The 23,292-nt window shown below is 46.7% G+C and overlaps 6 protein-coding genes across 8 annotated transcripts; 3 read left to right on the forward strand and 3 right to left on the reverse strand.

Moving 5' to 3' along the window:
- The first annotated feature begins 37 nt into the window (after nucleotides 1–37).
- On the forward strand, nucleotides 38–1,194 carry LOC132261262 (protein CNPPD1). Its single transcript, XM_059759987.1, has 3 exons — nucleotides 38–175; nucleotides 232–651; nucleotides 721–1,194. Exons 1-3 carry the CDS (start codon nucleotides 107–109, stop codon nucleotides 1,120–1,122), a joined length of 891 nt encoding a protein of 296 aa, XP_059615970.1. The 5' UTR covers nucleotides 38–106; the 3' UTR covers nucleotides 1,123–1,194.
- Nucleotides 1,195–1,287: 93 nt separating this feature from the next.
- LOC132261265 (peroxisomal membrane protein 11B) lies at nucleotides 1,288–2,435 on the forward strand. Its single transcript, XM_059759991.1, has 3 exons — nucleotides 1,288–1,484; nucleotides 1,550–1,665; nucleotides 1,727–2,435. Exons 1-3 carry the CDS (start codon nucleotides 1,429–1,431, stop codon nucleotides 2,257–2,259), a joined length of 705 nt encoding a protein of 234 aa, XP_059615974.1. The 5' UTR covers nucleotides 1,288–1,428; the 3' UTR covers nucleotides 2,260–2,435.
- Nucleotides 2,436–3,686: 1,251 nt separating this feature from the next.
- Nucleotides 3,687–12,677, forward strand: LOC132259912 (RING finger protein nhl-1). Of its 2 annotated transcripts, XM_059757728.1 has the most exons (11): nucleotides 3,687–3,881; nucleotides 4,359–4,501; nucleotides 7,318–7,608; nucleotides 7,670–7,812; nucleotides 7,871–9,112; nucleotides 9,355–10,070; nucleotides 10,493–10,747; nucleotides 10,911–11,014; nucleotides 11,082–11,797; nucleotides 11,864–12,081; nucleotides 12,144–12,677. In XM_059757728.1, the coding sequence occupies exons 3-11, from the start codon at nucleotides 7,338–7,340 to the stop codon at nucleotides 12,355–12,357; spliced, it is 3,879 nt and encodes a 1,292-aa protein (XP_059613711.1). In that variant the 5' UTR covers nucleotides 3,687–3,881; nucleotides 4,359–4,501; nucleotides 7,318–7,337; the 3' UTR covers nucleotides 12,358–12,677. The 2 variants fall into 2 exon arrangements, with proteins under 2 accessions (XP_059613711.1, XP_059613712.1); XM_059757729.1 differs by lacking the exon at nucleotides 10,493–10,747.
- Nucleotides 12,678–12,682: 5 nt separating this feature from the next.
- LOC132260758 (origin recognition complex subunit 1) lies at nucleotides 12,683–15,412 on the reverse strand. The gene is made up of 2 exons (XM_059759074.1): nucleotides 15,222–15,412; nucleotides 12,683–15,162 (listed from the first exon to the last, which is right to left on the reverse strand). Exons 1-2 carry the CDS (start codon nucleotides 15,323–15,325, stop codon nucleotides 12,768–12,770), a joined length of 2,499 nt encoding a protein of 832 aa, XP_059615057.1. The 5' UTR covers nucleotides 15,326–15,412; the 3' UTR covers nucleotides 12,683–12,767.
- Nucleotides 15,413–15,838: 426 nt separating this feature from the next.
- LOC132260124 (sodium-independent sulfate anion transporter) lies at nucleotides 15,839–20,792 on the reverse strand. 2 transcript variants are annotated; one of them, XM_059758063.1, is made up of 6 exons: nucleotides 20,696–20,792; nucleotides 19,593–19,930; nucleotides 17,907–18,532; nucleotides 17,579–17,845; nucleotides 16,840–17,512; nucleotides 15,839–16,741 (listed from the first exon to the last, which is right to left on the reverse strand). In XM_059758063.1, exons 3-6 carry the CDS (start codon nucleotides 18,495–18,497, stop codon nucleotides 16,464–16,466), a joined length of 1,809 nt encoding a protein of 602 aa, XP_059614046.1. In that variant the 5' UTR covers nucleotides 18,498–18,532; nucleotides 19,593–19,930; nucleotides 20,696–20,792; the 3' UTR covers nucleotides 15,839–16,463. The 2 variants fall into 2 exon arrangements, with proteins under 2 accessions (XP_059614046.1, XP_059614047.1); XM_059758064.1 differs by lacking the exon at nucleotides 19,593–19,930 and having other exon boundaries at nucleotides 20,696–20,781.
- An 85-nt stretch (nucleotides 20,793–20,877) lies between these two features.
- Nucleotides 20,878–23,226, reverse strand: LOC132260126 (protein RFT1 homolog). The gene is made up of 5 exons (XM_059758065.1): nucleotides 22,999–23,226; nucleotides 22,562–22,776; nucleotides 22,284–22,498; nucleotides 21,426–22,218; nucleotides 20,878–21,363 (listed from the first exon to the last, which is right to left on the reverse strand). Exons 1-5 carry the CDS (start codon nucleotides 23,056–23,058, stop codon nucleotides 20,967–20,969), a joined length of 1,680 nt encoding a protein of 559 aa, XP_059614048.1. The 5' UTR covers nucleotides 23,059–23,226; the 3' UTR covers nucleotides 20,878–20,966.
- Nucleotides 23,227–23,292: the final 66 nt, after the last annotated feature.

The raw sequence follows: 23,292 nt of genomic DNA on the forward strand, positions 1-23,292 counted from the left end.
ACGGCGATATATCGTCAGTTGACAGCCCATGACGTCATGCGCTTTTATTGTGCAATTTCGTTGCTTTTTCGAGCAGTTGGATCTGATTTCCTAGCCAAATAGCACGATGAGGAAGCGCGTGAGTGTGAAAAATCTCAACGTACCTTTGAACCCCAGTGATATTCTCTCCTATGAGGTAGGAGATTTCGTGAAAACCCATCGGAGAGTGTCCTAATATCACCCTTTTTGCAGGAGTCAAAACATCACAACATCATGTTGCGCATCCAGAAGTCTCTCTACTACGGTGGCTTCCAGATGCTTCCGGAACTGGAGAGCATCAGCGGGCCTTTGTGCGAGATGGCAGCTGGTTTGTTCTCCAATTGCCACCGTGGCTATTCGCTGCAGCGCCTCAATTCCGTGACAATTGGGAAAGTGCGCTCGTCCCCATTTCCACTCATCATGAGCCTCGTGTACCTGGACCTGCTGCAGGAGCTGGATCCCACCTTCGTGCAGACCGTGACGCCCACTGAGCTGTTTGTCTGCGTGATGGTGATTGCAACGAAATTCTATTGCGGATATGACGAGGAAATCTGCTTGAATCAGTGGGCAAAGTATGCCAAAGTCACGGTTGAACGACTGAAGAAGATGGAATTGGAATTGCTCAAAGCATTGGTGAGAAATTTTCACTTTTGGTCGTAGAAAACACTCGTGTGTAATTGTTGGCGATGTGTGCTTTTGCAGGACTGGCGGATTTACATATCTCATGACACCTTCTTCCGGAAGTTGTGCACCATCGAGAATCTCCTGGCGCAGCAGCAGGGATTGCGTCGTGGTTGGCTGACATACACAGAACTCACGCAATTGATGCCTTCCTCCCTTCTGCCCATGGAGATCGTAAGTCTGAGCTCAATGCTGGCGCTGTGCTACATCGTCGCCCTGGCCGCCGCTGCAAGTGCCTTTCTCGTTGTCCATCACATTCCCGGAACCATATTCTATCACAACCCCTACCCAGGCATCACAGAGACCCTGACTGCATCACACCACTGCCTCCCAATGCTAGACATCATCGCCACAAGGTGCATTCCCTGCGACCAGGGAATGGTCGAGAGGGCGGCTTATTCTCTCTTCCTGCACGATAGCTAGGAGTTGACAATGTGACGCATTAATCATATCAGATAAATACATCTTTGAGGTGAATTCAAGGATTTTTTCTAATTGCGTCTTTCTCAGAAAAGCTATGATGCAGTTTGCAATGCGGGATGAGTTTTTCAGGTAGCATATACCCTAGACACCAACCAGAAATTGCCCGAGAGATGTCGCGGTAGAGTTGACAGCTGAGCGGCTGGAAAAAATTGTGATTTCACTTTCCCTCGCGCTTTATTCAACTCATTTGTGCTGAGTTCCCGGGTGGAGAAGTTGCAGCATGGTGAGGAGATCCTCTGCCCCAGAATGGACACGCTAATACGTCTCAATAACTCAACAGCTGGTCGGGACAAGACCGCCAGGTATGATGCAATTCCCTAATTGTTTCACCAGGACAGGATTGTTATGGCATTTACTCTGATTCCAGACTCATCCAGTACCTCTGCAAGGCCCTGTGGGACACACTGGATGCCAATGATATCAATAGCCACCTCATTGATCAGCTGCGAACCTTTGAACTCAGTTTAAGCACATTCCGGAAAAGTACACGCTCAATTGGTGTATAATCTTATCAGTCATCTCAAGAGTTAATTGTTATTTGCAGCTTTACGACTTGGAAAGTGTATCGATACATTCTACGCCTCCCTCACGTCTCTCCACTATGCGGATGCTGTGGTCCGGATGACGGTGACGCTCAGCAAGCTGGCCAGCTCAATGTTCCTGTTCTGCGATCACATGATCTGGTTCGCCCGGACGGGCTTCGTCAAGGGCGTAAATGTGGAGAAGTGGAACAAATTAGCCAATAAGTACTGGCTATTTTCCGTGGTGATGAATCTCGTGAGAGATTTCTATGAGATCCAGCGACTTCTGGCCACGCAGACGCCAAAGAAGGCAACTGTGGATCAGGGCTGTCTTCAGGAGGTGATCAGCTTGCCACTGCAGACTGTCAAGTGCATCTGCGGACACAAACCAGTGCTGTGGGATACGGTGAAGAATGCGTGCGATTTGTTCCTGCCTCTCAATGGACTGGGATTCACCAAATTGAGTCCACGGACGATAGGAGTGCTGGGCTTCATCTCCTCTCTGGCCGGACTGATACCACTCGTGGAGCCTTCGGCGAAACTCTCGCCCGCCTGAGCCGGCGATGGGTAGGTAAATGTTTTTCTATGTGGGCCAAAGGTTAATGAATGAGGTTGAATTAGCATTTCTTTCGCTCTGAGGTATTTTAAAGCTACGGCGTGACTGTAAAATTGTAGGAATTTTCACAATAAATTAATTGTTGTAAAGGGATTATGAGCTTCACAGTGTTTGAAGGGTAAATATTTACCATATTTCTAGAAAGAAGAATTTTTTCATTCGTTATTTGTTGTGATATTTCAGCAAGTTGGCAGTTGACATTTAAGATGTTGTGTTTTGCCAGCATTTAGGCTCATTTTGGGCCACTTGATGGGCATTTTTCCGCGAGGAAAATTCCACGCGAGTCGAATTAGTTCGTCTGTTTTGTGTGATGTACTACAAATTATAATTTATCATAAAGACATTTCATTGCAGGCGTTGGTGAGAACGAAGAGTGAGAAGATGTCAAGACCAGAAACTCATTCATGATGTGAGAAGAAGACTTGAGGCATTAACACTGGGTGAGAATCCACATAAAAATAGTTCATTTTTCGCCAAAGTCTGTGTGAAAGATTTCTGCTTACTCATTTTCCATCCTACCTCATTGAGGAAAATATTTACCTGATTCACCAGCTCAAATAAAAATAAATGCGCGATAGCTAAAGCTGACGATGATGGAATATGCTGAGTATTTTTCTATGATAAGCAGGATGTTTTTTTATTTTTTAATTTTAGATCACTCGAGGACAGAAGAAAATAATTCCCACGCGTTTATTCCCTTCCTCATAAATTTGCACACACTTTTTATTGGCTTTGCCACGAGGTGATCATCGCATTTTTTTTGTCAGATGTTTCAAATTAACCTTTATTGTCTGACGCGCGTCTCTCTCTAAATGATCTGGAGTGCGACAGGAGATGTGATAAGATGACTTTTGTTGCGGTGAAAGTAAATAAGAACATTAGTCAGTTATTTATTGTGACGCCGATGGAAAATATTCGCACGTTTTTCACACATCTCTTTGAGCTTTTCTCTCACTTCAAACTGACCATTAGCGCATTATTATGTGGCCAACAGAATTGCAGACAGAATTTGAAGATAAATCATAAGAGATGTTAGTGAAATACAATGGGCAGCATTAAGTATGTGTAAATGTTAAGACGCACTCTGGCCGGCAGTCCTTTATGCTCCTCTGCGATGTATCATAAGCAGTCGCCCACGCACTGACTGACCGAGCAAATGGCCCATCTCGCATCTACGAGCACTTAAACTCTGATCTCGCTCTCGCGGGAGAAGCAACACGGGCAAAAAGGAAGAAGAAAGGAAAATTAATGTCAGAGATTGCGGCTCTCGTCTAAATTCACGCAGTGCCGATCGGTCGGAGAGCGAGATTCCCGCCACTCTTGGCACCCGATAATACCACATTCTAACGAGAGTGCCGTCTCAGTACCTTAGAGGCCTTCGGGCCTTGATGACCGCTTTAAAACTCCGGATCAAGAAAGCATTTAGAGAGAGAGCGGGGATTTTTCCTTAGAGCAAATTTCCCCCCATTTTCCCTTCAACACACTTTGAGAGTGTGTTTGCATGAAAGGACATTTCGGTGGGAAAGCCGGTTTGTGCGAAAAGTTAAAGACATTCAATAGACGTAAGTAGAAATGGGACGCGGCGCAAAGTGTGATGCTTGAAGTGCAAAGGAAGTGATTGTATAATTAACTGTGTGGATATCAATTTAGTGATCAATGAAGATTGAGTGTGAAATTTTCCTCTCAAAAAAAAAAATGCTCCTTGTCCTCTACTGCGAATATTTCTCACCCGCATTTTTTCGCCTCTATTTTTACATGAACGAAACACTTAAATTTATGACATGACACATGCTCATCTCAAAAATTACATAATTATACCCACAATTCCTCACACAACAAATTGTCCATGATCGTGTGTGGCGTTTAGTAACTCTTTTACGACCACTTTTCATGGACGCGCGAATCCTTGAGTGTGAAAATGAGAAGAAGTGCTAATTTTCCTTCACTTTCACTACTTGCCGTGTGCGCTAGAATTATTTACCAGTGAATCTCAAGATGAAATGTGTGTGATTAATGCTATTTTTATCGTGTTTGTACAGATAGGAAGAAATAAAGTGACCAAGGAAGCCCCTTCGGGGTGCCTCGGAGAACCGCAACGATCAGAGACTCTGTCGAGAGACATAAATTCTACTCTTTCCCTTGGGAAAAGAAACCCTTCAAGGATTTCACTCTCTAGCTCAAGGTGAGTTCCTTTTTCTCAACTGCTTCGTTATTCAAGCTATTCAAAATCTCAAGCGATTTGAAGTGTGTGCCAAGATGTAGGCAAAAGTGCTCGAGTATTTCTCGTGAAAAGGGAAATTCCGTGAATTTTCCATCGTTAACAAAATGACAAACATGTTCACTTGTGCTTGTGAAGATGATGTGCCAAAAATTTTGGACCTAGTCAATCTCAGGCGGAGAAATCTAATAATTCCCGTGATCTCTCACGCACACTCGTTGGCACGAGAGAATCTTCTAGGTGAGACAGAAATAGCACGAACGTCTCTCGAGGCACTGCGTGTCCCATTGAATGTTCAGAGAAGTGTATAGAATTACACGGCGAGGAATCAATGGAGAAGTGGTGGCTGACTTGCGCCAAAATAATTAAATTGCAGGCGCCTTCAGCTCATGAGAAAATGATTAAAATGCAGTGTTTAGCTTAAAACATCACATCCTGCATAATTACCCATGCAATGTGTGCACAGTGTTGATTTTGGGCACTCAAAGATCAGCTTCACTGCAGCTGCAGACAGATTTTGTCTCTGGGAAAATGATGAAATGTCGAGAGTTTGCAAGGAAATGTATCACAAAATAGGAGGAAGGAGAAATATTCCATTGCAAAAATTACAATTAATTACTAATGTGATGAAATGTTGATGTGAGGACGGCAAAATACATTCTAAACACAATGGAATATATATTTTTCTGCGACATGACGACAGGGACTATTTCAGGGGCATTGACGCAATATTTTCGCCATTTTCGCTATATTGGTGAAATTGTGGATTCAAGAGCGTGGGATTTTCCTCTAAATATTCCCATTTCTCACTCTACTGGACTCTCATTTCCTCTCAATATTGAGAATACGTTGGGAAAATGAGTGATCTTTTCAGGGTGAAAGAACGATAACTTTTGGAAACAACGACTTCCCTTGATTAGTTTTAAAAATATACCACTCAATATATGAGTCATGAAGAAATGCGTCCCTACAATAGTTAATCGCACATTGATCTATTTCAGTGCGAACAAGAGAGGTGAAGAGGTCACATTGTGACTGAGAATGGGATTTATTTTTGTCCAGAATTTCAAGTTTACCCGGCGCGTTTGCTCGCCAAAAAGGCAAAACCCGCCAAAAGCGAGAGAAAGAGATCAATTGGACGTGATCGCATGTGGTTTGATTCCCTCCCTCCACGCCGAATTATTTCTGTGGTGCCTTCTAAATCGGAGTTGGAGGATTCTAGACCGTCTGACGTGCTGGTGTGATCTTGTAAATGTTTATGACTTGAGGGCTTCCACGCACTTATTCTCCGGATGTTAATGTGACGATCGGCTGACGCAAGAAGATCTCCGGCGGCTCAGGAAGTGAGCAAGCATTTTATTTTATTTTATTCTCTGGGATGCACACATTGTGAAGGAGTTATTAAAAATAAGTCACACTTAACTATGTCACGTCAAGATTGTATTTTTGACGATGATGGAGTGTCATCGAAAAGTTGGATTTCTATCGCACGTCGATCACAAGATGCTCCAAAAGAATGAATCTTTGTTTGCCTTTCTCCGAAATTTCCCTTTTGCAAGCGCCGATAGAGAGAGAGATGCTTTCCCGCGTGCGTGATTCACCCTGTCGTTGAGTCTTTCTCGTGATTTCGTTGTAAAATTTAAATTTAGAGATTGCGATTCGATGATCTATTTTTGTAGCCGGAGATATTCTCCCAAATGCGAAACACCATGAAGAGTTTTAGTCAGTCGTAAGAAGTGCTGAGCGTCAGTCTCGCATTATTCGCGTGAAAAGCGCACAAAGAAGTGAAGATTTTTTCCAAAAAAAAAAACGTAGGCATTTTTGTGTTTTCCAATATTATAGAGAAGACGAAAAAATACACGTGAACGAAACTCTTTGTAATAGAATATATATTTAGAGAGAGACAGTGAAGAGCATTGTGCACTGATCATGATCTTTGTCTCATACTGAGACCTCGTGAGTTCAGGAAAAAAAAGAAGTTTTGCTGGCCGATAAAAGACTGAAGAGATCCTCCATTGGCGAGAGATAATCCAATCTTGCAAGAGCACCAGGAAATCACATGTAAGAAATATGTGTGTTGGGGAAAAATGTACTCTCTGTCTCGTCGATCGACGCCACTTAACCGTCGCGCGGCGGGTTAAATTTACCACGTTATGGGGGGAAATGTGTGGCAAATGATAAGTTTATGAAATGCCTCTCGTACAAGTACTTGGCACAAATTTCCCCACTCATTCATTCATTGTAAATCAGCTTTGCAGTTTAACCCAAATTGCAATGACCCAATAAGGATCCTTTTTCTGGCAAAAGAACGCCCTCAATTTCACGATACAAAGATTGAATCATGAAGGCCAATAACTAGCAAATTAGGAAAAAGTTCAATGTCGAGATCGTGTGTTGGGGAAATTTCACGAGGAAATCACACATGTTGGCTGACAGCCTGAATGTAATTTCCTCAAACTACACACGCATATATAATAAATTACACAGCAATTGTCTTTCCCTATGCAATGATATCTCTCTTTTGTCACTCTTGCATATTTTGCTGGGTTTTCAGCACCATAACTTGTGTTCATGATCATTGGTCTTTGCGTTCAAGGAAAATCCCGCAAAATTTTTACGATATAAACCAGAGATCGCTGATTTTTTTCCTCTCTTTGTTAGTTTTCCTAACAAAAATATCTGCGACTTCCCTTCATGCGATGGCCTCTGGCCAGAAATAATCACCACTCGAGGCTGACAAACTTTTTTTTCATTCCTCATTTCTGTGGTTTCTCTTGCAGAGAAAGCGTGTGCATAGGAAATGGAGCAATTTGAGCAACTTCTCACGTGCTGCGTGTGCCTGGACAGGTACAGGAATCCGAAGCTGCTGCCATGTCAGCACTCCTTCTGCATGGAGCCGTGCATGGAGGGCCTCGTGGACTACGTGAGGCGCCAGGTGAAGTGTCCAGAGTGCAGGGCGGAGCACAGAATACCCTATCAGGGTGTTCAGGCCTTCCCCACCAATGTCACACTGCAGCGCTTCTTGGAGCTCCACATCGAGATCACAGGAGAGCTCCCGGATCCCACATCGGGTAGGAAGACTGGCACATGTTGCTGACTCGCCGGAAAGACTCTAATCTCGGTGTCTTGCAGGACAAGTCATGGAGAGATGCAACGTCTGTTCGGAGAAGGCTTACTGTGCCGCATGTGCTCACTGCGAGAAGAAGATCTGCGAAGACTGCAAGAGTGCTCACATGGACATCCTCCGGCGAGAGATCCTGAGAATAAACAGCCAGGTGAGCTTCCAATCTCTGAAATTGTCTTCGGCAATCTACTATGGCTTTTCGTCCGCAGGTGCGCCGTGGAATAAATCGCTTGCAAGATGCTCTGGCGATTGTGGAGAAGAACACCCTGAGTCTGCAGTCAAACTGCGTTAGTGTGTCAGAAGAGGTGGATGAGATTTACAGGCGTCTCAACAAAGCCCTGAAGGATCGATCAGATCATCTTCGCACGGAGATTGATCGCTACTTGGGCACAGAACTGCGCAATTTGACGAATCTCAGGGAGAATCTCGACCTGGAGATTGGAAACATCCAGAGCAACTGCGACTTGGCGGACAAGTACATCACAGAGTCCGTGGAGTGGGATGACAACGAGCTGATGGACACCAAAGAGATCTTCCTTAAAACAGTGGAGTTCTTGAGGAACTTCGAATATGAAAATGCCGACTACAGTCGACGAGTGAGATTCCTCATGGCCATGGATCCCAATCAGTTGGTCATTAATGTGTCCACGTTTGGAGATCTGAATATCGTACAGCCCACCACGTCCAGTCCCAGCGGAATGCTTCAACCGCCGAATGCGGGTCCTGGACTGATGCGCAGCAAATCGGACCACAGATTAGCCACTCAGTTCCGGCAGCAGGAGGAGCAGCGAGGGCACGGATACGACGATGAGCCGCCACTCAGTGGACGGAAGTTTGGAGAGCGTCATGCTGGACGCAATGCAGATCGCTATGGTGGTGATCGCTACGGGCGGGATTATGGAGGTGATTACGAGTATGATGAGCCCTCTTCGCGACCGGGCAAATCCAGATTCCGGTCGCGCTTCGTGCGTAGCCACCAGGGTGACAATGACTCAGACACGGAGCCCAGCCGCAGCGTGAGATTCCACGAGAAGGAGAAGGAAAAGGAGCGTGATCGCGTGATTGACACTGAAGATGTGGCCAGAGGCCAGTTGAGTGGAATTATAAGACTCACGGATTCTCCGCGCGTGATGAAGCGCATCCAAGAGCAGAGCAGGGAGAAGAAGGAGCCCACTGTTCAGGTGGCTCCGGCTCTGCTGGCGCAACAAAAGACTGCGGCCGTGGCGAAGAAAACACCGGCGCCGGCGGGTCGTCAAGTGTCTGAGGATGATGATATTTCGAGGATAAAGCGACAGAACAAGGGAGCCCCGTCCGGGGCCGCGGCCGCGGAGCCAGAGCGTCCGGCTGCTGAGCGCGTGACAGCGCTGAAGAGGACCACCGCCGGTACGGCGTCCGACGATAGTGATAGCTCGAGGAACTCAACAGCGAGAAAGACGCCTCCGCAAGTTGAGGTGAGTTACGAATTCGAGTTCGATGATTAAAGATTCTCTCCCACCCCCTCACACGACAGAAACCATAGTACAATAGACAGAAGGGTATCTCCAGCGGGATTCCCGAGAGTCCCCCACTAGTTTTCTAGAGATTAAGGCTGACATGCGATCGAGACTATATTCAAAATTTTCACCCACCGAAAGACAGTGAGAAATGCTCAACTCCTGGACACCACACTATAATCCTCCGTTCTGTCCAACAGTCCACGAACTCAGGTGCCCCAAAAGCACCCACGCCGGCACCCAAGAAGACCACGAGATCCGCCAGTAGTGACTCCAGCACGTCCACAGATAGCTCGAGCAGTGCGACAGGACCGAGGAATACTGGAGCCGCGTTCACCACGGAGGAGGTGAAGCAGAAGTACCTCCAGAGGAGCAGCATTGATGCCACGGCGGACGCCACGCCGCCCAGGACTCGTCCGTCCGAAACAACTTCCAGTCCCGCCACCACAACAACGGCCACTGGCGAAAAGAAGCCCTTTCAGAGCCGATTTCTCCCCAACCACCAGTCCCCAAAGCCCAAGGAGGAGTCAGAGTCCAGCACAGAGGAGGAGACCAGCACCGAAGAATCAGAGGAGGAGGAGGAAGAGGAAGAGGAGGAAGTGAAGCCGGCTGTAACGACTGCAGCGCCCACTTCTGTGGTCAGAACTCCTCCCAGAGATACGGCAATGAAGACGGATATTGGGCCGTTGCTGGCGCGGAGCTCACAGGCCAGGGAGACAGGAGAGTCGCGAAGAACTGCCCGGGAAGAGCCGAAGAGCTACACAGGATCCACCAATAGTTATAGGAATTACGAAAGGGACACTAGTCCGAAGTACGGCGCCGCGGGAAGCTCTGGAGTGAGATCACGCGCAAGTGCAGCCCATGCTGAGCCAGAGGAGCACTCAAGGTACGGCAGTGGAGCCTCCAGCGGAAGCAGGTGAGTGACCGGGAAGGACTGTGTGTATTATTATTGATGCGAATGAGTGAGTGGACAGAGAGACTTGGCGAGTTGAGATGCTAACATTCACGATACTAACCAAGAGCGCTCAGGTGCCACAGCCAGCCATTCCCATTCCTCTTGGTCTTTGAGCTTCTCCTCTCCCCACGTGAGACCTTCAAGTCCAGATGAACTAAAGAGCTGTGTATGATTGGCAGGCATCGACCGTGCATCCACATCTGAGTTAAGAAATGAGAAATAATGGAACACGGGAAATCTAGAGCTTCCCAAAATCCGGATGTCATGTTTAGTTGTAATAGAGATGTGTCTCGCTGATGTCCTCCTCCTCGTGCCACTGTTTTGGTCTGTGTTTTTGTACTTTTTCGATTTACTGAAAAGAGCCCCAAACGTAAATTTTACAGCTACACAAGCCGCTTTCTAAACAAGAGCAAAAGCACGGCCGTTGTGCCGCCGGATGAGGATCGAGATCTCAGCACAGCTGAGGACTCCGACAGCCGATATGGGAGCAGCGGACGGAGTCGCTATTTGGCGCTCAAGGAGCGTCGAAATCGTCTCGCCAGGAGTCGTTCTTCACACAATTTTGGCAATGATGACGACGATCTCGATGAGCCACTGTCGCCCACCACGGCGTCCCCATCTGCTTATCTCGCTTCCAGGTGCGCCCATCTCTCTAACTTCACCTCCACACACGAGTCTCACTTTGTCAGATGACGACGAGAGTCGCTCGCAAAATTAACAAAGAGAAATTCAGCACAATAACATGTCCTAAGGATCTTTTCGTGCTGATCACTTACTGGATTTTGTACATGCATGTTTCAGATATGGAGCATCATCTTCTCTGGCCTCACAGTCATCAGATCTGTCCAGAAGCCGTTCGTCACATGCCTTGAAATCCCGCGAAAACTCCCCGGACAGGAGCACTGGTGAGTTGAATTCATCCTCCCTCTTGAGGTGCGCATTCACTGATGGCTTCCTCTTCGCGTCGTTTAGGTGGTGACAAGGATGGTGCTGCCCTGAGTTCTTGGGCGCGCTACTTGAAGAATAAGTACGGCAATCGATCTACAGCCAAGGACGCCCGTGATCCTGGGCCGTCGTCCACATCCAGTGTGGCCTCGTCGTCGGCATCGAGACGCCTGAGTCTCGGACTGCCGCTGCGTCAGGCCAATGAGCTGGCAAGTTCGGATGATGACTCAAAAAACGGGCTAGGCTCCCCTACCTCTCCTACGGTGGCAGCAGTCGGTATAACAGGAGCAGCAGGTATCCTAGACAGGTTCCCTAGGACGCAGTACCTGCAGAAGCGCCGACAGCTGTTCCAATTGGGAGGCCGGGGGAGCGAGCCCGGTAGTTTCACGTGGCCACGCGGCATCGCCGTGAGTCCGGACAATAACATCGTCGTGGCGGACTCATCCAACCATCGTGTCCAGATCTTCGATGCCAATGGCATCTTCATGAAGGAGTTTGGCGAGTACGGCAACGCCGAGGGCGAGTTTGATTGCCTGGCGGGTGTGGCAGTCAATAGGATCGGTCAGTACATAATCGCCGATCGCTACAATCATCGCATACAAGTGCTGGATCCCGCGGGTCGCTTTCTGCGCGCCTTCGGATCGCAAGGCACGACAGACGGGAAATTCAACTATCCCTGGGGCGTCACCACAGACGCCCTGGGCTTCATCTACGTGTGCGACAAGGAAAATCACAGAGTCCAGGTAAGATATTGCAGGGATTCATCAGTTTGTAAAAATTCCCTCCATGATGAGATCCTCTTTCGCCAGGTTTTCCAGTCTGATGGCACTTTTGTGGGAAAGTTTGGCACTTGTGGCAGCAAAGAGGGACAACTGGAGCATCCTCACTACATCGCTGTGTCCAGCACGAATCGTGTGATCGTGTCGGACTCCAACAATCATCGCATTCAGATATTCGACGTCAACGGACGCGTTCTGTCGACGTTCGGCAGCGAGGGTTGTGAAGATGGCCAATTTAAGTTCCCCAGGTGAGTGTCTTCATCGGTTGAAAATCTTTATCTCAATTGTGACATTGTGATGATGATTGCAGAGGCGTTGCTGTTGATGATCAAGGGTACATTTGTGTGGCGGATTCTGGCAACAATCGCATTCAGATCTTTACGCCGGAGGGCAGTTTCTTGCGCGCCTTCGGCTCATGGGGCTCCGCAGATTCGGAATTCAAGGGGCTCGAGGGTGTGGCCATCATGTCGAATGGAAATATTTTAGTGTGCGATCGCGAGAACCACCGTGTCCAAGTGTTTTAGGTGATTAAGGAGGGGAAAGAAAAAACCCTATTGGCCACTCATACTTACCATCCTCTCTTCACTAAGAATCGAGGGTTATTCGCATATCTAACTAACAGCCCTAAATTTATAGATTGTCGCGTGTGTTAACTCATTATTTCTCTCTTTTTCTCTTTGTTGATTGACTCTCAATTTAGTTGTCATGATTAAATTGATCAGTCGCTCGATCGCAGTTTTTGCTCGAAAAAAAAAAATTATAAAAACGTTGATTCTTATTGTTGAGAAAAAAAAATCTATAGCAATTTGTATAATTTCTTTGTAATAAACCATTTTTATCAATAGTTATGATCGCACTTTATTCATTTTAAAACAATCAAACAACACTCTATAGAATTGGTTAAATGTGTAAAATTCAACTATGAATTGTGGAATTAGGCGGTCTTGTCCTGAAGGGCATAATGGACATCGTCGGGACTTACATTCAGCAGGACTTTTTGGGCGAGATCTGTGCTGCTGTGCTGTCCAATGAGGAGACGATAGGCTCCCAGGCGACTGCAAATCTCCAGACTCCTGCTCACTGTGGGCGTCAAATGGCCGGTGATGGAGATGATTGTCTGGAATTGGGCATAGACGCCCATGAAGGTGGTCTCCTCGACGCCCGTTCTGAGACTCTCAGCTATGACGGCTTGCAGGAAGAATTGCTCCATCTTCGAGCACGCCTTGATGGCCTGAACTTTGGGATTGGCAATCATCTCCGCCAGCGCCTGTTCCACGTGATTCATCGCCACCACGTCTTTTCCACCTCTCTCGGCGATTTCAACAGCTCTCCGGCAAATGTCCAACGTTCTGCGCGCATCTCCTGACACGGCAGCCACTTTCCTGGCCACCAACTGCATGGCGTCGCCGTTGAAGGCGTCGAAGCCCGTGAGGCGCGACGTGACGATCTGCTGCAGCTGCCGGAAGGAGTAGGGCTTGAAGGTGAGCCGCGTGAGACCGAGTCTCGATGTCACCTTGCCCTTGAGCAGTCTCTCGGGCAGATCCATGGTGTTGGCGATGGTCACCACAACCAGATGCGCCGTCCTGCTTGACGGCCAATCCAGCAAATTGTACACGACATCCTGGCGTCTGTTGCAAAGCATATCCAGTTCATCCACCACGAGTACAGTGACACCCTTCTTGGTCGCTCCACCGCGGAATCGCTTCTCCAGGAAATTGTACGCCTGCATCCAGGGCACCGTCTTGCCCTGCAACTGTCGATATATGTGCACATACGCCTGTCTTGGCTCCGTGAGGCGCATTCCGTTGATCTCCAAGTAGTCAAACTGCGGCAATTTCTTCTTCTCTGCATTCGCCTGAAGACAACGGATCACTTCAGTCACTGTGGCAGTCTTTCCGGTGCCCGGAACCCCGGAAATGTACATGCATCCTCCACAGCCGTCCTTGATCTTGCCTTCGAGGAACTGGAAAATGTCCTTGAACTCATTCTCCCTGCACGGGAGACTTTTCGGTACTGTTGACACGTGCAGTTGATCCCTAGCGATCTCCAGCTGCGATTTCCTGCCCTTCACAGGCCCCTCGCGATTCCCAACTGTTGACGAGATTACTCCCTCGCGCAGCATCTTCATCTTTTGACTGGGAGTCGTTGTTCTTGAGGCTTTTGGCGTCACTGCTGATTTTGGCGTCGAAGGAGTTTTGACTGCTTTCGCACCACGAGGCGTCCTGAGCTCAGGAGAATCCCCAGCATCGCAGTAGAATCCGATTGTCTGACGCCTTGTACACAGTCTTGAGGGCCTCGCCGAGGAGCTCTCCTGTGGGATGTCTGAGAAAACGATGCTTTTCCTGGGTGTCGCATTGTTAAGCTTCGACGATGGCGTCCTGAGAATACTCTTGCGCACGGCAGGAGTTGCTGCGATGCTCTTGCGTGACTTTCTCGGGGAAGTTTTCAATTCTTCCTGCGGAGAACGCTTCCTGGGTGATTTTGGTACTGTCTTTTGCCTTTCAGACACTCTAAGACGCACTTTCAGAGCATCATTCTCCACATTGACGATGGAGTAGTTTAAGGTGTCAAAGTCCTCAGACTGATTGAGACTGTCGTTGAGATTCCTGCGCACTCGAGACGTGTTCAGCGAAGATCTCTTCCGCGGAGTGCCGAGAGGATCGTCGGAGTTTCTTCGTTTGTTAGGCGACTCGTTCTCAGCATCACTTGACTCACTGTCCAGTGTTTCCCTCTTGACAGACTTGGAAGTGGACTGCCTCACAACACTTCTGCCCACGATTTTGATCGGCGACACGGTTTTCCTCGCTAAGATAGACTGTTTTCTCTCGGGATTTGTATGCGGAGTGATTTCCGACAGTTTCCCACTTCTCTTTGAGCTGTAGTCGTTCAAGTAAGGCACCAGCTCGTACTGTTTCGCCGTTCTCCTGACTAACTTGTACCGACAGATGTACGTGAGCGTCTCCGTGTCACGCAGTGAGGGATTGTCCGCCAAGAGGGAGTGGACAGACATGTCCTCCGGAATGTGAATGATGTTACACGTCCCGGAAATCGTGCCTAGAGAAATGTTGCTGTCGTACGAGCGCCAATCCTCCACAATCTCCCGTTCGGGATCCTCAAATATTACACTGGACGTGACGAATTTGTTCAGAGTGTCTGCCCAGGAGTACCACTGGACAATCACCCTCGCCCGGTCATACTTGTAGTCCTCGTCAGTCACGCAAAAGAGATGAAGAATCTTGCCTATATCTCCCTTCTTGTTCTTATGCTTGTAGTTGGCCACAACGACGCAAGCATCCTGGTATAAGTCAATGCTTCCGCACTTTGCTGAGCTGTAGAAATCAATGAATTAGTGAGAAAATGCCCCAAGAAGTGGGAATACCAAACTAACCTATAAAACGTGACCTCTCGATTCTCGAGCTCTTTCACTTTTACACCACTCAATTTCCGCCCCCATTTCACGTTAGTCGGACAGCCATAATCCTTATTCATCATTTCATGCACAAAAATTTGCAGGTGGGAAGCAATTAAAAGCGCTTTTGCGATTTTTTGCTGATGTACGCAGAACTAAAAATATGTCAAGAGCACCTGTATGACTTTCCCGCCAAATGCAACCGATCAGCGTTCGGAACCCGACTGATGCGCACTCAGGTGACACACAACTTACGTGAAATACATCAAATTTATCACTCCAAATTATATTTACTTATTAGATGGCCAGAAAATATGATCGACAAGGTCCTGAAATTCCTCCGTAGCAATTAGCAAGGATAAAATCAAGTAAATCTAATTGCAAAACACTCGAAGTAGAAGCAAGAATGAGACGCCATCTAGCAGTAAATATCATCACTTGACAACGCTGATTCGCGTTGCGCGTCACCTACATTCGGATAGATCATGGCGCGTAATAAAAATATCGCAGATCTGATAAAATAACTTACACGCTTTGCTTATTTATGTGAAACTGGGATTGTGGAGGCCAGATTTTCATGTTTTCGGACTGTTTTGAGATGACAAAAATGTTAGCAACGATGTTTACAGAGGAAAATTAAAACACGCACATTCTTGATATGAAATATTTACAGAAAAGACATTGCATTTGAAGATAAGCAATAACGTATTGCAATAACAGTGTCTTTTGTCTTGCAGAGTAAAACAATATATCTTTTTCTTAGTTTAGCATACGGAGTATGATCTTTTGATATGATTATTGCAACTGGTTTAACTCAAGGTTCTTGTTTCACTCCAAACTTAACGAGGAGCATTTTTATAAGGAAAATTATCTTCTGCTTCCCTTTACAATCTTCTCTATTTCATTTGTAGAATTTCAAGTACGACGCATTCAAAACTTTTTCATGAACCAAAATTAAGCGGAACGTTTGGTATTTTCCGTTTTTTGCGCATTTCGCACCAAAAGCAAATTACATTCTTCACAATTTGCTAAATCGATCTTATGCAGCAATTCGGTGGTAACTTGTGACAGAAATTTGCGTGACTGCATTCTGTATGGTTGGCAAATTGTTCAGGAAACTCCGTTTCTGACTTCTAAAAAATTGTGTTACGTGGAGAGCAGAAAAATAAAGACAAAACACGAGAAAACTAAGGAGAAATGCTTAAGACTATCGCTAGATCATTATGTACTTCTATCGCCTAGATTATTATCTAATTCGTTTGCATTTAGCAGTGGCACGACGACCTCCTTCATCTCATTCTTTGCATTCTCCGATCGAATCTCCTGCAATTGCCTGTCCAGCTCCGCATCGTTTGGAGCCTCTGATATTGCTATATTGATGGCACCCTTGAGAACTGATGTGACCTCCTTCGGCGGCCCCAGAAGCACCAGAATCACCGACGAGGCGGCCAGTTCCTTGTGCAAATCCCCCAATCCTCTGGCCGCTGTGAAGTCAAACTCTGCGCAATGCAAAAAATTAATTAATTTCTCAAACGTGCCGTGAAAAAAACAACAACTTTACGACACTCGTGATTTGCACATAAAAACCATGACTCACCGTGAAGATTTCTGCAATCCAGCACGACTGGGGCTTTTCCGTGCTCCTTCACTGCCTTGGAGATTCCATTGCGAACCCACTCAATGGCAGGGAAGTAGAGATAGCTGTGACGTGGCCTAACCAGGATGTACTCCATTCCGGACATTGTCACTGATCGCTCCACGATGAGTGCAGGCCGAGCGGCTCTGTAGACGAGAAAGCCCAGATCCGCCACAACGCCGGCCAGCAGTCCGATTTCCACCCCGAGCCACAGGCTGAGGATGAAGGTGATGGCACCGGGAAGAAGCTCTCGTCGGCTGCAGCGCCACAGCGGCCGGATCACTTCGTACTCAATCATGAAGATCACCGCCGAGATGATTACGGCGCTGAGCGCGGCGCGCGGAATATAGTGAAAATAGGGCGTGAGGAGGCTGAGCGCAAGGATCACGAGGGCTCCTGTGTAGATGCCGCCGATGGGCGAGCGAACGCCGCTGGCGTGATTCACGGCGCTGCGCGAGAACGATCCCGTGACTGGCATGGAGGAGAAGAATGAGCCCAGAATATTGCTGAGAGACAGCGCGAAGAGTTCGCGCGTGGCATCAATTCCACTCCCGCCGAACGCCTTGGAGATGGCAACGTTGCCCAGGACGGCGATTATCGGCACCAGAGCAATCGAAGCTCCGAGTTCAGAGAGCTGCAAAGTCACCAGCAAACATTACCAACTCTGCACATTATTCATTGATTTTGTAAGTTGACTCACCATGTCTTTAAAGTCCATTTCCACCAACGTTCCGTTTGTACCTGCTCTGGTGGTTGAGAAGGGCGGAAGGGAAACATCTGGCAAACCACTCCGCACAGTTCCTGTGAGGATGAAGGGCGTTTTCCCAGATTGAGCAGCAGAATAAGCTCCCAGACTGGTGAAGAACACCAGCAGAGCATTTCTGGAGGTTCCAATCAGCCAGAGACTTCCGTAAAATATTCTCTTCCTCTGCGTCGCATTCTCTGGTGCTTTGAAGTCTTTTAGTTTCTAAAAAAACCAATCCAGAATAAGCATATTTCATCACATATTCATATACAAAATTCCTTACGCGCAAGAGAAGAAGAATTCCGATGGAACAAATCCCAAGCGCTGCATCTGGAAGGCGAATTTGATCTGCCTTCGTGAAGACAGTCTGCATTGTGGCAATAAATCCAGATCCACCGCCTCCCTTGAGGCCCAGAAGACCTTTCAGCTGCGACGCTCCGATGATCACAGCCGTGGCTGAGGTGAATCCCACTGTGACTGGCGTGGAGATGAGATCCACAAGAGCGCCAAGGCGCAGCAAAGCCATCAAACACTCCACAATTCCTGCCAGGAAGCAGAGTAGAATCGCCAGATGCGGTCCAGATGTGCCTCCCAAGCCAGTGTGACGACTGGTCATGAGAGACAGCAGAGCCGTCGGTCCGATGGTCACTTCACGGCATCCGCCGAGGACGGCGTAAACAACGCCACCCATGAAGGCTGAGTAGAGACCGTACTGGGGCTCCAGGCCAGCCAGAGTGGCATAGGCCAATCCCTGTGGCAGCACCGTGAGACCAACGGTGATCCCGGCGATCACGTCCGCCACGGCGCTGCGTCCTGTGTAGCCGCGAAGCCAGCGCGCTCCCGGCACCCACTTCTCCACTTTACTCAGTCCCATCCTTGCCAGGACTCAGCGTCTCAGCACCAAGAGAGCTGCGAGAAGAAGAAGGAAGGCAAAAGATTGATTCTAGATGAAACGCTATTCGACGTTCGCTGACCGGCAAATGCCGGTATCATTAAGAGCTGCGGACAGATTGATAAATGCTTGTGTCGAATAAACACGTTTTTCGTATAATCAGCGACACGCTGATTAAAAATCTCACATGACACATGTGAGATTTTTACCAGAAGATCAGCATTGATTTTACACGCAATTTTCCCCTCGTGATCTCTGTTCTTGTTCCAGTCTTTATCACGCATTTTTACCTTGACATTTACTCACTCTTTTATATATGTATGTCGCAGTAAAATATTTAACTCTATGACTTCCAGTAAAATGCAATTTTTGTACTTAATCACTCACGAGAAAATAAGATATCGAATTGCAGAATAAGCCATGAAAATTGCAAATTTCGCTAACTAATCGTTACGTTAGAAATTCTGAACAGGGAAGTCAAATCAGCTCGATATCCTTGTCGTGAAAATAAGACACGAGGGTGTGTTATTCGCATGTTATTTGGTCAATTCTAGGAATCATCAAAATTAAAAACACGGTGATTTACCAGTAAATCGCGTGGACAATGTTGTTCAACCGAGTTCCGTTTATATATTCTCATCATTCTCATTCATTTAAAATTACATACTTCACAAAAAGCCGGTTGTTAAGTAACTTTTTGCAATGCCACAAATAACTAAACCAGATAAGCTACTCATGAGTAGTAATTTCCATCAAGATATTGAATGAAATTTGTAAAAAGAATAATAAGAAGATTTGTACATTTATCATTTATGATCATAAAACATTTCAAATTTCACTTCATATGCGTCATAATGCGTGTTGGAAAAGATTTAAACGTGGAGAAAAAGGGAAAACTGTGTAACATTCTGAAGCACACACCACAACGAGTTCTTAAGTCGGAATTTTGCAATTTTCACTCAAAACCAAAATATCTCACATTCTTTTTCCCGAAACACACAATAATAACACAAAATCTCAAAGAAATAACGGCAAACAAACCATCATTCGACTCAATCACCATCTAATTGTGTTTACCTGGGATAATGAGAAAAAGAAAGTATAATTTTCAGCTGAGTCTTAACCAAGCAGACACACTTTTCCTCTTGGGCGAAGAGATGTAAACAAAAGTTTTGTGCGGCACGGCAAAACCAGTCTTGACTGCAGTGTAGAGCATCTAGAGACAAACTGATACCGCGACCAGTTCCTGCCACTATTTTCATTTCGTGACCACTCGCTGCGATTTTGCCTGATTCGTTTCATTGGCATGAAGTGCCGAGTCGTCACGATTCCCCCATAAAGTAGGTAAAATTGCTACAGTTGGAAGTTGGAGCCTCGCCGGAGGTTTTTCTGTCATCTTCTTCGTCTTTTAATCTCTTTGGTTCGCTCCAGCATACACACACAAAAAATGAGCGAGCTATTTTGTCAGGAATTCCGCGGTGAAATTAAATGACGAATAGCGAGAGCAAAACCCTTCCCTTTCTCTCTCTAAAACCTCCAACTTCAAATTCTCTTTCTACACACACGCGAGAGAGATGGAAAATTGTGAGAGAAATGTGCCTCACAGCACACGAGAGAGATGATTCATAAATTTTCTCATTACTTTATCTTCCCAACTTGCATACTAGGGCTACTATATATCCGTTGCCCTGATGAGATGAAGAAACATTTTGCTCCCTTATCACTTGAGAGACGACAATCGCAGAGCTCGTGAATTGCAAATTGGCGGGAAGTGGATGAGGAGAGCGCGTGATTGAAGTGAATTGTTGTCTAATCAAGACAATTAGGCAAATCAAACATGTTTGCAATCATGTGAAAGATCCAGAATCATTGAAATCTCCAAGACGATATGAGAATTGAGCTCATTTCCCAATCCACACTTGAAGAATTGAGCGTCTATAAATGATTACGAGGGCCTCTAATTTGACTATTGTTCCACATTGAACCTCAGGGTGTCCCCCAATCCTATCACCCCTGTGGCAAAAAGAGCGACCTTTCTGCACTAACTTGACCAGAGACGCAAATTGTGGCGTGAAGCTGGAAAATTGAATTGCATGGTGTGTAATTTGACCTCCGTGAATTTGACGCGATTCACTGAGTTTAACGTACTATAGCCCTGAAGTGTTTCTATAGCGAATTACCTGTGAATTGTGCATCGTAGATGATATAAGATGAGAAAACAGCAGCTTTTCTACTTCACTCTCAACTGCAATATTGCAAGCCCAATAAGGCAAACCCATTGACATTTCAAACTACACTGCGCGCGCGCGAGGCAGTTCGCGTGGCGCTCAAGGAGTCGTGTTTAGGTTCCCCGAGAGTCTTTTGGCGCGAATCAGACTGTTTCGTCTTGAACAAACTTTAGAGGCTCTTTATTCACATCGCGAAAAAACACATTTGCACACTGAATTTCCACTATTGACTCTTTACTTTGGTGCGGAATTTGCTAAAGCCTAGCAAAATGAGATCCCTATTCTCATAAGACCAAACGCCTAGTGACACTACAGTGCAGAATGCACCTATTACAAGGTGATAGAGCATAGACGCTGGCAAAATCTTTGCCTCAGAGATCTTACAAATCACCCCACACGCAATGAGAGTACTCAAAAAGAGTGGTCCAGGAGGAATCTTCCTCAGAGGATTGTCACCAACTGGCCTGTACTGTCGATGTATGAAGCTGATGCTGTAGCCTATTCGGAAGATCATGTTGGCACAATTGGCTAAGATAAATCCTACGGGTCCCAGAAGATTCGTCAATTGGTAAGAGAGCAGGAGGAAAGTCACTGAGAAGATCGCCATGTAGTAATTGTATCTGACAAAGAACAGAAATAAATACAGAAATGGAGGATAAATGAATGCCATTCTGTCTCTCACCCATCAATCTCTTTGCTGGTATTTGTGGCAAACATGTAGCCTTCGCTGATACCATTCACCGCCAACAGAATAATCGCCAAGCTGTGCCATCGCAGGAGAAGTTCTGGCAATCCTCCAGCCACGAAATCTCTTCCGCCATAGAGCAGAAGAATTGTCCCAGAATAGCTCTGTCCAAAGACAAAACCCATGAGACCAATTGACAACACGACTTTGCACACATTGGCCAACACTTTGCTGGCCTCGGACACTTTCTCGGGCTCCTGCTCCTTCAGTTTCAAGTTCCTCGCAATGGTCTGGGTGAAGTAGAAGTAGCTGCTGTCCTCGATGGGACGGAAAATGAAGCGAGCCGCCAGACTGCCCATATTGTTCACCACATCGTAAGTGGCTTGCTCGCTGAAGGACAGCACAGGACTCACAGACATTACATACTTTTCTCCCTCAGTAAGGATTTGCTTAAGGATACCTTGCTTCACGAAGCTGAGGATGAGAATTTGGAGATCAGCGTTGAGTGATTTCATTCCACTGGGTTGAATTTTGGGCAGCAGATCAGTCAATGACTTGAGTGGAAAGTCCTCCATGTGATCAAACTGCGAGCCCATCTTTTCCAGCAGAGATTTCTTTTCTTCCTCATTCTTCTGCCGGAAATCATTCAGCCTCTTTGTGTAGATGTAGAAGAAGATGTAATTTCCCAGAATTATGGTCAGAGCGCTGGAAAGTTGTGCTGTTCCAAAGGCATATATAGCGATGGACTTGTTGTTGCTCACAATGGTAATAAAGACCACAGATCGAACAACTGAAAATCAAGAATATTGTGCGATTACTCAAATGATTGGTGAGAAAAATGGCCAAATTACTCACAAATGTGCAAAGTGTCTAAGACAACTTTCAGCCTTACGAAGCAGAAAACCTGCCCCAGAAAGACTGGAGCCTCTGCGCACATCTCAATAACACAAGAGACAGCAATGGCATAGCAGCCGAAAGCGTATTGGTCCTGGAGTTGTGGGTCAACTGCTGAGAGTAAATTGAGCCAAATATACAGGAAGGGGAGGCAGAGGAATGCACAAATGGGAACTCTGCCAAAGAGAGGAAGACAATTAGTCTCTGTATCAGATAGGCTCTGGCGGCACAGCACTTACGTCAGCCACATTTGATTAATCAACTGGGGCCAGGTGCAGGAGCTCCGCTGAAGACTCGTGGCGCTCAGGGCAGCCCGGCTGGTGGCTTCACGGGAGAGGAATAAGAGGGTGCTCTCGAGAAGCAACAGCCTCACATTCATGACGCCCAAAACATCACGTCCCACTGAGCGCACGATGTAAGCATTGATGGCAAATGTGACGCATCTGCAGAGGATCTGTGGAAGCGAAAAACTAAGATTAGAGCAAAGCCTGACTTCTGCGCTGAGAACTCGCGGGGACTCAAACTTTTCGATGCAACACCCTCAGGTCACAGCTGACCGAGAGACGTAATTTTGGTGCTAAATATAGATACACCTCGTCATGGTGTGGGGATGCAAAGAATTATCACCTGTGGATGCAGATGGGTAAAAATTGGTGTATAAAACATAGTGAAATACCTGGAAAACAATGCTGAAAGATGCATTCTGGAGACTACTCTTCAGTATGTTTCTGCCCATATTTTCGTCAAGTACACAATTTCACAACTCTGGCTATAGGTGGAAAAGCACAACAACTACATGTTTTATAGATATTAAGGGAGGAAATTGTGTGTCATCCTGTAAAAAGATGAGAAAACTCGAAAGTTTCTATTGCCAGCAACACACCTCCGCTTGACGGAATATCTGACGTGTTCGACACTGGCGCCACTGCGCGGACATTTTCCCCCCGAAATCACCACCACAGGAGGGAGA

Source organism: Phlebotomus argentipes, unplaced genomic scaffold, assembly GCF_947086385.1.
Source record: "Phlebotomus argentipes unplaced genomic scaffold, Phlebotomus argentipes genome assembly scaffold_18, whole genome shotgun sequence".
NCBI lineage: Eukaryota > Metazoa > Arthropoda > Insecta > Diptera > Psychodidae > Phlebotomus > Phlebotomus argentipes.